At 35.2% G+C, this 12,288-nt stretch overlaps 1 protein-coding gene across 7 annotated transcripts in view; it reads left to right on the top strand.

Annotated features, from left to right (window-relative positions):
- SNTG1 (syntrophin gamma 1) overlaps positions 1-12,288 on the top strand; it is a 324,574-nt gene that overhangs the window by 183,229 nt on the left and 129,057 nt on the right. For all 7 annotated transcript variants that reach the window (XM_062633423.1, XM_062633421.1, XM_062633420.1 and 4 more), the window contains one exon: positions 9,868-9,924. In XM_062633423.1, the coding sequence (XP_062489407.1) occupies positions 9,868-9,924 (57 nt within the window). The remainder of the gene's footprint in view (positions 1-9,867; positions 9,925-12,288) is intronic.

The raw sequence follows: 12,288 nt of genomic DNA, 5'->3' as shown, positions 1-12,288 counted from the left end.
AAAGATTGTTCAAATTACCATGAACTAGATATAAATTTGAGCATCAGTTGCATCAGTAAGTATTACAGAAATTTTTTTTTTTTTTGACTGCTAAGGATTTGGCATCCTTGTCTCTAAATAAGAGAGGCATTGATCTGACAGACGGACCGCTTGGTGGATAAGGAATTGGCTGGATGGATACACTCAGAGTTTTGGTCAATGTTTTGATGTCCAAGTGGAGACCAGTGAAAAGTGGTGTTCCTCAGGGGTCAGTGTTGGGACTGGTCCTGTTCAACATCTTTGTTGGCGACATGGACAGTGGGATCGAGTGCACCCTCAGCAACTTTGCCAGCAACACCAAGCTGTGTGGTGCTGTTGACATGCTAGAGGGGAGGCATGTCATCCAGAAGGACCTGGACAGGCTCTAGAGTTGGGCCAGTACAAACCTCATGAAGTTCAACAAGGCAAAGTTCAAGGTCCTACACCTGGGTTGGGGCAATCCCAAGCACCAATACAGGCTGAGTGTAAATTGTCTTTAAAGCAGCCCCGAGGATGTGGACCTGCTCAGGCAAGTTCAGAGGAGGGCCACAACGATATTCAGAGGGCTGGAGCACCTCTCCTAGGAAGATAGGCTGAGAGAGTTGGGCTTGTTCAACCTAGAGAAGAGAAATCTTGGGACAGACCTTGTAACAGTATTCAAATGCCTACAAGGGGGCATTACAGGAAATCTGGAGAGGGACTTTTTACAAGGGAATGTAATATGATAGGGCAAGGGGGAATGGTTTTGAATTGACTGAGGGGACATTTAGATTAGATATTAGGAAGAATTTCTTTATGATGAGGGTGGTGAGACACTGGCACAGGTTGCCCAGAGAAGCTGTGGCTGCCCCATCCCTGGAAGTGTTCAAGGCCAAGTTAGACAGGGCTTTGAGCAACCTGGTCTAGAGGAAGGTGTCCCTTTAAGCTTTAAGGTCTATTCCAACCCAAACCATTCTATGAGTCTGTGATCATAAATCTCTGTGACAGTCTGTTATTTTATGGGATAAAACAGTAAGGTTTTTCCACTTTTTTAATCAAAAAGAAATGCCCTGAAAACAACTGAATTAAACCATGTGGCAACTTCATCAGTATTGATGGCAGAGATATAGAAGATCTTTATTTTATATTTCCTTTTAAAAATATTTCTTGATTTACATGACATTATATTCACAAAAGTTTGCTTTATAAGCTATTCCAGATGACAATGTGCAATAAAGCAACTCCCAGCATTTTTTAGATGTGTGGGCCAATAGCCTGGACTAAAAAGGATAGCCTAATACTGACCTTGCTGAAAATTATGATGGGAGGGGTCATAATCTAAGACATGACATGTCTGATCTGAAATATGAATCTTCAACAGTTTTACCCCTAGGAAAATGTTAATCTTTACAATTCCAGAATCAGTGTTACTGTTTTAGAGTTAATCCTCACAATTCCTATCACCTTTCATGAACTTCTGAAATTCAATTAAGAGGATTGTTGTGTTTTATCAAGTAGTTAGTCTGTTTTTTTCTTATTTTCTTTAATAGGTTTTAGTTCTTTGCTAATTGTGCTCAGATTTTTTTTTCTAACAAGAGTATATGTGACATCCGTAAACTAAGGATATGACAGTGTACCATCTGACAGGATGGTTTATTGAAATCAGCTACTGGTTTGCTAAAAGACTAAAAATAAAATGTGAGCAGCTGGCAAATAGTCAATTTAGGCTACCAGGAGAATTTACACCTTTTAAAAGTTTTCTTAAGGGCTCTGTTAAAGAGCCATGGATTTTCCGGAAAGCTACTAACACACCTGATGGTAACATGAAAGCGATGCTTTTGAGTAATGTAGTTGCATGCTGCTGTGTAGTAATGCATTATTTAATTAAACATGAATAATTTCTTTTATATTTCTTAAAATTAAGGATCTTTTGGGGAGAATGATGTGAAGATCGTTCATAATTCCAATGATAATAAAAAGTGAATGTATATTTATCTTATAATTTATAGAGCAACAGCTCTCAGAGTAGTATGGCATTTGTCCAGGGATTTAACTGAGATTAATACAAATATATCTGAATGTAACCTATGGACTGTAGCTGGGGTTTTGATAAAGAAAAGAGCACCTTTTCCAATGTCAGAAAGTAACACTGACCTGAATTGTTGAACTTTAGCCAGACCTGATACCTGGCATTATTAATCGCATAATCATTCTTCTTTTCTTGTAAAGATAAGAACATGTTATATCTTACTTTTAAAGTTGTCCTTTTGCTATTGTGAGATCAACTGTGTTGAAATATAACTCTATGCAAAGCCCATTATGGTATTACAAAAAAATACATTCCATTAGAGATAGTTTTTCAGCTCATAAACTTTGCACAATAACGTTTTTCTTGATTTTTAAAATTTAAATTATAGAAGTATTATTATTTTTTAAGTATCAGTTTAAATTCAGAGCACATTACTTTACTGTCACTTGCTTGAGCAGTCAGATGAAGTTATTATATTTCCCATGCTTGCACATTTTAGTTTTGGAGACTTCCTGAGAGTGAGTTTTAAAGCTGTTACATTGGATCAACCTCTTTTGAAAGCTTAAAATTTTCTTTTCATGTATTTTGGTGTACATAAAAGAAGTTCAAATAACATTATCAATGTTAATGACTAGAAAAAATGTCTGAAAAGCTAAAAGCTCAAAATAGTAAACATATGAGTTTATTTTCTGTATTGTGTTTATTTCTGTATTTATTTAATATTTTGATTCTGTTATGTGATTGAATAGCATGAATGATGCCATAGTGAAACTCCCTGTCCTGGAGAGAATTGCAAATACGTGAACACATAGGTCACCAAGCGCTTTCCATTCTTGTTACCTTTACAAAGCTACCAGTAAGGATGGTGATTTTTTTTTATTGTGTTGGTATCTGTCAGCTATTCAGTGGAGTGAATCCATTTTTTTACAGAAGTCCTCAAATATCTATCAGATGGTGGTAACTTTTTTTTCCCCTGCCAATCTGGACAGCTTTTAAAAGTGACAGCCTGACAGATGTAAATGTGCTTATTTAAGGACAACTTAAGCCAGCTTATTTTTCTGCAGCTACTTAAAAATAAAAAGCATAGCCATCTACTGAGGCGCAAACACAGGACTGCCATTTGTAAAGCCAAATGTGAAAGAGCAGAATAGCTTTTTCTCATTGGAAGAAGGCTTCCTCCCCCCCCCCCAAAAAAAAAAAAAAAAAAGAAAAAGAAAAAAGAAAGTGCATACCAGAAAACACTCAGAAACCCCAAATCACTGGTCAATGGCAGTGTATGATATGAGGCAGTAGCTGGAAACTACACTTATCACAGAACTATTTAATGTAGTTCTGTGATATTCCTACCAAGCCTAGTGGGAATTCAGATCCATACTGACTCTAGGTTTCTGTGTTTTTTTCTTGTTTTGTTTTGTTTTTACTCTTTTATTTCTATAATAAGAAATACAGTACTTTTGAAATAAATTAATATTAGGAGTATGTCCTGGGTTCAGCAGTAGCAGTCATTTTTCTCCTTCTTAGTAGCTGGTGCAGTGCTGTGTTTTGACTTTCGGCCTAGGAACAAAGCTGATAACACTGATGTTTTAGTCTGGCCAAGGACTTTGTGAGCCTCATGCTCTGCCAGGGAGGAGGGGAAGCCGGGAGGAAGCAGAGACAGGACACCTGACCCAAACTGACCAAAGAGGTATTCCATACCACAGCACGTCATGCCCAGGATGTAACTGGGAGTTACCTGAAGGGGCTAGTGGACTGCGGGGTGAGAGGACGTATTGGTCAGTGCTTGGTCGGGCTGTGGGGGGCGAGTTATCGGTCGGCTGGTGGTGAGGTGTTGTATTCTCTTCCCTTGTTATTTCCTTTATCATTATTATTATTGGTGGTAGCAGTAGTGATTTGTGTTATACCTTAGTTACTAAACTGTTCTTATCTCAACCCGTGGGAGCTGCATTCTTTTTGATTCTCCTCTCCATCCCTCTGGGTGTAGGGGGAGGGCAAGAAGGGGGGGAGTGAGTGAACAAGCTGCCTGACTGGCTTTAAATCACGACAGAGTAGAATTTTTATAAGTAGATATTCAGGTAAATGTTTCTGATTTTAGACATATGCTGGGAACATTTTGAATTAAGAATTAATGAGACCATCTTCAGTCTCCAGCATAGCTGCAGAGGATGGGGGTTTCCAATTGACCAGCATTTCACCACCGTCCCTTACTGCCAACATTCTCCAGTTGCATGAGGAACTGAAATAATGAGACAAGCTTCGAATGGTCATACAACAGAAGTTGTTAGCAGATGAGCAAGTGTCCTGGCAAACCTTCTTACCACTATTAATTCAAATTGGAAATGTGACTGACCTGTGTCCTGTGTCCTTTACACTCAGAATGAGCACAAAGTTTGACTCCTCATGTCAGTTAATGCCAGAAATGCCAGTAAGAAAAAGCATAGCATTATCAAAATAAGGATATTAAATCTCCCTTCTTGAAAATGTATAAAAACCAATTAATGAAAAATAAATTCTCATGACATTTTCTTATTTCAGGATGTAGGTGATTACTAATAGCTGATAAACTACACGAGGTGATGGCCTTGAAGATACTATGGTATCAAATATAAACAGGTTGATCTATGAAGTTGCTGCCAATGTATTGATTATATATTTATATTTTGTTATTACATTTTAAAAGCTATAAAACTCTGATTTTTTTCCCCTGCATTTTTCCATGTCACTGTGCTATTGTAGATACCTCTCCGTATCTATTCCTCTTTTCCCACCTGCTGATTTGTTCCACACCCATGCAGCTTTTTTCCATGTTCTTCCATATGTATAGTACCTTGTGTCTGGTCTATCTGCTGTGACAAAGAGAGGTCTTCTTTTCTGTCTCGACCTAGACAAATTAATTCTTCATACCTTTACTCTTGCAAGATGAATAACCAGACTCACCAGTGTCCCAATTGAATGTAATATTTATATCATAGTAAAAAGGTTGAGTAATCAAATATTGAAGTTTCACACACTGTTAACTCAGTTTTATGAAGAGATTTGAAGTTTCTGCATCCTTCTGTTCAACTGTTATTTGACTGCTTTCACGGAGACAGATTATTAGATCACATTAGATTACTGTTTTATGTTATGCAAAATAATTTCATAGTATTACTGATTATTGATTATTGCTAGTCAGTTAAGCAGTTATAATCTTTTTACATCACATACAAGTCAGAATAAAATATTTCAATCTTTGTGTGCCCTAAGATTTAATTGTTAAAAATAACATTAACTCTTGACTAAATGTAAATAATTAATGAGTATGTAGGATTCTGTGTTTTTGTTTCCTGTTTACTGTTGTGGTCACAGAGTCACAGTCTTTCTTCACTTGTAATCTCATTTAAAATTATGTGCATGATTCCTAGAAGATTCTATGGATTTTAAGGAGAAATTTTAATACCTTTTTAATTAAAGCCTAATAAAAACACTGCTTCTATTTCATTGCAAAGCTCTAAGGAAGAATTTTTTGGGCAAAAGTCTTAGCTCTCCTTTCCAGTCAATGAATGTATGTGTGGATGAGGAATTTTCTGAGTTAGAGGCATGGAAAATGCTGACAGCTTGGCAGCAGCTTGGAATTTTTCAATAAAATGATAACTACTTTTGTTCTGTCCCAGGAAGCTGCTTCTAAAACACTGCTCTGAATCTTGCACTTAAGGATCCTAGGAGCTCTAACTTTCCCTCTGTTTGGTGTAATGTAGATAATAAATGTGATAATGGAATAGCAAGCTCGCAGGATATTTTGTGTAGTTTTAGCATTGAACTAAGTAGCTTTTAATTAAGTTTTAATTTGTAAACTTGAAGGTGAAGTTACTCTTGGAATTTGCAAAACCATTGCAAACTCAAGCATAGAGTATTATCCTTTGTCAATAAAAGGGAAAGTGAAACTAGGTAAAATGTTAATAGACAATCTACAGCTGACAGATTATATTTTAAGTGGAAAGTTGGAATCAGTGGAGCATCACTATCATAAATCTGAAATAGCCATAAATGATCAATCAGGATATTTAGAGCACTTCTTTACTGCTACAAAATGTGCTGCCTTCAAGAGTTGTTGCCATATTTCATTATGTCCTGGGTTCAGCAGTAGCAGTCATTTTTCTCCTTCTTAGTACCTGGTGCGGTGCTGTGTTTTTGACTTTCAGCCTGGGAATAGCACTGATATTACCAATGTTTTTAGTTGTTGCTGAGTAATACTTACTCCAACCAAGGACTTTCTGAGTCTCATGCTCTGCCAGGGAGGAGGGGAAGCCAGGAGGAAGCAGAGAGAGGACACCTGACCCAAACTAACCAAAGAAGTATTCCATACCAAGGCATGTCATGGCCAGTATATAAACTGGGGGCAGTTACCCAGGAAGGCTAAATTAATAGTTGTAAAGCCTTTTAAGAACTTATGGCCATTAGGCCTGTGAAAAGCATTTTATTATTGTCACTGCTTGTTTGAAATACTAAATAAAGAAATCAGAACAAAATAATTTGCTCCAGATTTCTGGTCAAACTTCTTTATTCTAGTAATCATTCTATTAAAGATACTATTTTACATTAAAATATAATGCAAGGTTTATTCATGTTACTTTGAAGATGGCATTGAATATGAAACTTGGTTTGGGATTTTTTTTTGCAAGTCACATGCAAAAAGTCACATGCAAGTCATGCAAGTCACAAAGAAAATCTTAGTTGGATAAAGAGTTTTCTGGCAACCCATTGCAAAGCTGGTATCTGCCATCAAAATACTTATTCAGGTTACTTTGCTACTCTAAGGGGTAGGATTTGTTGACGTTCTGTCTCTCTACTGAATGGAGGACATAGATGATGAAGATTATCACCTATCTTGGGCTCCTGCTTTGACTGACCTGCACTGAATATTTTTCTTTATGGATTACAGTTTTTACATGTTTATGAAAAGTGTGATGCTTCTGACAGTTACGGAAAAACTTTTTCACTATATTGATGACGCAAGATTGGCAATTGCAGAGTAGGCTATTATTGCTAGTTTACTGATGAAATATAGAGCTCATGTACTTTTGATGTGTATTTTTGAAGATCATTAATTTTTTTGCATGTGTGTAATTGCTAGCTATTATGCTATGAAGCATATGTAAGTCTTTACATTAAAGATGCACCAAAGCCATTCTTTATCATAAGAATGAGAAGTGTGTTGAATTAACCTAGGTTAAATGCAGTGCGATGCCTTCATTGCACATAATCACTGAAGTGATTCAGGTTTGCAGTATGTTTTCAAAGTTCAGTTCAGTTCAGTAACAGACATGAAATATTTAATATCTACTAGAAAAGATCCTAGAAAAAATTACTAGATGAAACTCTGCTGATAAATCATGTTGTGTGTGAAAATTACAGTTGCTTGAATTTTTTCTGTTCCCTTTGCTTACTTTTACTGTTTTGTTTATTTAGGAGTCGGCTATGCTAGTGAAGTATTTCTGAAGCATGCATTTCTTCCTCTTAAAAAGTAATTCTCAACTCCAGTGGAAAATGTTTCTAGTCCTGTTAGACAGCATTGGTAACCTCACATCAGTCTGCAAATCAAGAATTTTCAGGGCTGGTTTTGACTCTGCCTTCACTTAAGTGAAAACCAGAAATAACATTTTATTGATGCTTTTACACTGGTTTTTGAAAAGAAAAAACCAACAAGAACAGAAATTCTACAGGACAAGTTTTTATTAGGTTTTTTAAAGCATAGCTCCAGTTCAGAATATGTTCATATGTCGCTATTTAAACTTTACAGTGAGTACTCTCATATGGGCTACAAATTTTACTGAAGATTTATGTTTTTCACTAAGCATACCACTTAATTTGAAATTTAATTGTAAAGGGTGATATTCTTTATTTCACTCATGGTTATTCTAGTACATCAAGCCAGTTTATTATTCAGCGTCTTCTTAGGTAATGCAAATATTTTCTATTTGATTTAAGATGTATAACAAAAATACTAGAATGCATTTACTAGAATGTGCAAGTCAAGCTTCTGTTCTTAACTTCCTTAACTTGTTCTTAAGTCAAGCTTCTGTTCTTAACTTGTTCAACACAAGCTGGAGCTGAAAATGAGGTGGATTTAACAGGAAAAATACAGCTACCACTGAAGCCACAGCTGAGTGTTTCATGTTCATCTGTGTAAACTCAGCTTAGACCACACATCGAGCTGTGGTTTATATTGTCTTATCCTGAATGTACTGCCTGTAGCATTACCTCTGGCTGAAACCTCCTGACAGACTAAAGGTTTTATAAGTACAGTTAGTGGCCTGAAGTGAAATAACTTTGTGGACTGAACCCAGTTTCTGGGAACTTCATTATAAAAAATCCTTCCTAGATGGTGTGAGTTGAGAGCTGTCGAGACTCTTCTGGTCCTTCTGCACAGTGCAGAAGCACATAGATGAAACAGGATAGTCATATATTCCTCTATTGCTATGCTATGCATTCATTAGTGGGTAACAAATATAAAAGTGTATTTTTTCATGCATTTCAAATATAAATAAAAATATTGAAACATTGGGCTATTTAACAATAAAATTATATACCTCTTTCTTAGAGTAAACATTTGCAAGCTTTAGACTAAATAAATAAATGGAAAGTCTCATTTTAGGCAACCAATTTTGTCTTGCCATTCAAAACACTGACCTAGTTTATGCTTGCTCTGTCTGCAGTTACTCAATTCATCAACAAATTTGAGAAAGAAAGCAACTGATTTCCCCTCTAATTTAGGTTTCCAAAACTCTTTTGCGGTAGCCTGACATGCTTTCTTTTCCTTTCTGTGTATGAAGGACAAAATACCTGTGTAGATATTCCATCCTTTCTGTTACTGGTATGTTTCTGATGAGAGACATTCAGATCTGACTGACACTGGCTGATTATGCTGAAATAGACGACTATATAGACATAAAATATATATTCAGACTTACACTATGCAATACATAATTTATAAGATCTAGACCACATACAGAGGACATTAAAAGCTCCATATATTCCATGCATTTGGAATATCTGCTACTAAGGCTTTTTACTGCTAATTGACTAATTCTAAATGATCTTTGGAAATAAAGTCAACAAGACAAACTAGAAATTAAGAAGTCTTTTTTGTAAATGTTCATATCTAAGTGATACACTAGCCTACAGTTTTTACAGAAGAGCATTTAGAATGAGCAATAAAAGTAAAAAAATGGGCTGTTTTAAATAATTCTATCTGTAACAACATCCTTTGAATCATTGCTTATGATTTTTAAACCATAGCTATGACATCAACAGTGGCTGTGATTGTATTAGGTTTTTTAATTTGGGTAGGGACTGTGCTTTGAAATGATTTTCTAGATGATTTGCATTTATGTGCTGGTTCACATCACTGAGTGGTCTTGGATTACACAAACTGTATTCCTTTTGGATTAGACTAAATTGGAGAATGTCCTACAGGAGTGCAGTTTATGTACTTCAGTGTGTATTTTTCAGTCTGCATATGGGACCAGTTTTGGACTAGGCAAGGTTAAGACCTCTGAAATGCATGTGTTGTGCACTAACTTAAAACTTTACAATTCTGTTCTTATTGCATTGCAGTAATTGCTAGTATGGTATAAATTGAACAAATGAATTTTAGTCTGAGACAGAGCCTCAGCTTTTTTTCCAGACTTTGTCTTTTTTCTCTGCCGCATAGGTTTCATGGGATTTTTTTGCATTGTGAAATTCACAAGTTTATTAAAACAAGAAAAATCAAAGTAGGGAGAAAGCACAGCAACAACTTATCAAAGTGTGAATATAGATGTTATGGCAGAAAACATTAAATCTAACTTCTTTTTTTTTTTCAGGAAAGAACAGTAACAATTAGGAGACAGACTATAGGAGGATTTGGATTAAGTATAAAGGTAGGATGGGGATTTGGGGTTCTTTTTCTCAATTACTCCCTGTTACACAAAAAGTGTCCTTGTATATAGTTAATGTTACTTTTAATGAGGACAAACTATATTTTAGAGGACTAGAAACAAGAGAGTGATCTTATTATAGGATGTAAGCTACTGTCCAGTAGGTAAGCCAGCAGCTATACTGCCCTATGGAATGGAAGGCAATGTAAAGATGATTCCCTTAAAATTTAAGGTAAGCAACTCTAATAAAATTTGATAAGAGAGGTGAAAGCTGTTTGCAACTACACAGACTGTACTTTTGTTCAACAGCACTCTAATTCAAATGGTTCTTAATGAATGCTAAGTTACACTAGCAGACACATGGAACAGCCAATAAGTTCATCATCAATTCTCCTGCAAAGGATATCACATTAATTCACTGCAATTCATTAGTAGGACAGAGTATTACCACTTTTTCATATTTATTTTGCTGTAGATCAACCAAAGGTAGCAATTTATCAGGCTACATATTTTTGCTTTCTTCAGCAAGTCTTAGGAGCGTATATAAGTGTAGGTGATCCTTTTTTGAGGGAGAGGGGAAGGGTTAATAATTTTTGTCATTAAGCTCTATGCTTTTGAAAATCTGTCATAGTTTAAGCCCTTTCCTTAGTTTTGAATCTCAGTGTAGACAACACAACATTAATTCTATCTGCTAGACACAGCAGTCCTCAGTCTCAAGGTAGCAAATGTATTCACATGAATACAAAGAGGCCTAAATTACATATACAAAGTGAAAGTATGGACTTTCCTGTGAACATCTGCTAGTGCTGACCTTGTAAAAAGGGACTCGAGGGATTAATGTGCATTGTGTTGTCCTTGATAACAATATTGCTGAATAGCAATACTAGTTATTAAAATATGTCTCGGTACACTTGCCATTATCTTCTTGGCCCACTGAAGACCTCTAATCAAGGAAAACTAATTGCTATTTTGTGGCCAAAGTTTCTCGCAAGTTTAGTCAACATCTCACAAGTTATTTTCCTCTAATATAACTTACATTTCACTGAATAGTGATGAAATAATGGATTTCAGTGTAAAATTAGGTATATGTCTGAATGAGGTTTTATTTAGCTGGTGCCAAGAAATAACTGATTACAGTAAGGACTTTTGAGGTTTGGAGAGCAAATCTCATTAAGAGTCACTAAAATTGATTTCTTAGGTATACATTACAGTGGGTTATCTTTTAGAATTAAAATTGCTAAGAAATTCTATATTATTTAAGTATCAGGTACGTTGTATAAAATAAAATATCATTGAGAAATACAAATTAAATAATGAATGTGCAGTGGTCTTTCTTAAATTAGTGGAGTGAGATATTCTTAAATTTTTAGAGCAAGATGTCCATTGTTCTGCAGAAAATCCTTGGAAGTTGCAGAAGTATTTAAAAGTGCCAAAACAGATTGTTAATTCAGCCTAGACAATAAAATAAATCTTGTTTCCGTAGGGAAACAAAACAAAACAAAATATCTATGTCAAGTGTACTAGAAGCAGCTGCAATAGAAATTACAAATAAAGGCTCTAAATTAAAGTTACTTATTGCAGAGATATTTTGATCAGTATTAATCTTAAGTAGTGGAAAGGTTAAGCTACCTAAATTCAGAGTTGAATAGATTATTTCTTTTAAATTTTTGGAAGAACTAACAATAAGGTTATGGAATCCCTTCAATGAACATATTAAAAATATCTCTTTCAGCAAAGGAAACAAACTTACTCAGATGGTGTAGAATAGATAGTGAAAATGGCAAGTAGAATTCTATGTGTATTAAACAGTATTATTTGTTTATTTTTGGAAAATCAATAAACATGGAACTTCTTTTGCTAGATCCCATTTTTAGTAACCCCATACTCTCAAAAAGAAAGATTGACAAGCAATTGGATAGTCAATCTAAACACAATAATTAATATAATCTGCTACTATAATTTTAAGATAGTAGTAAGAAGCAACTTAGAACTGGAATTTAAAGTAATACTCTTTGTAGCTTGGTAAGCAAACTTTATGAAGACTTACTGAAATGGACTTTTTAGGTATGTCATGAAATGTCAATCTAGATTCCAAATATTCGGAAGAATGCTAGTTTTCTTTCTTAAAAGGTACCAATCATGGTATGCTTCCTCTTGCAGATGAGAAACGGTTTGTTACTTTGGGGTTTTTTGAAGATACCTAAGCTTTAATAATGGACTTATATTTATTATTAGTTTTAAATAGAAAAGTAACTATTTTTGTAGAAGTGAGGAGGCTTTTCCTCCTTGTTTCAGTAACTCAATTTCCCACAAAACCACATATTCTTGTTGTCTTGCTACTCTATGGTTACTTGAAGATGGGGGTTG

The sequence above is a fragment of the Pezoporus occidentalis genome, unplaced genomic scaffold (genome assembly GCF_034315485.1).
Source record: "Pezoporus occidentalis ecotype Australia unplaced genomic scaffold, CSIRO_AGI_Poc_V1 ctg4, whole genome shotgun sequence".
NCBI lineage: Eukaryota > Metazoa > Chordata > Aves > Psittaciformes > Psittacidae > Pezoporus > Pezoporus occidentalis.
This window is presented reverse-complemented; position numbering and strand designations above follow the sequence as displayed.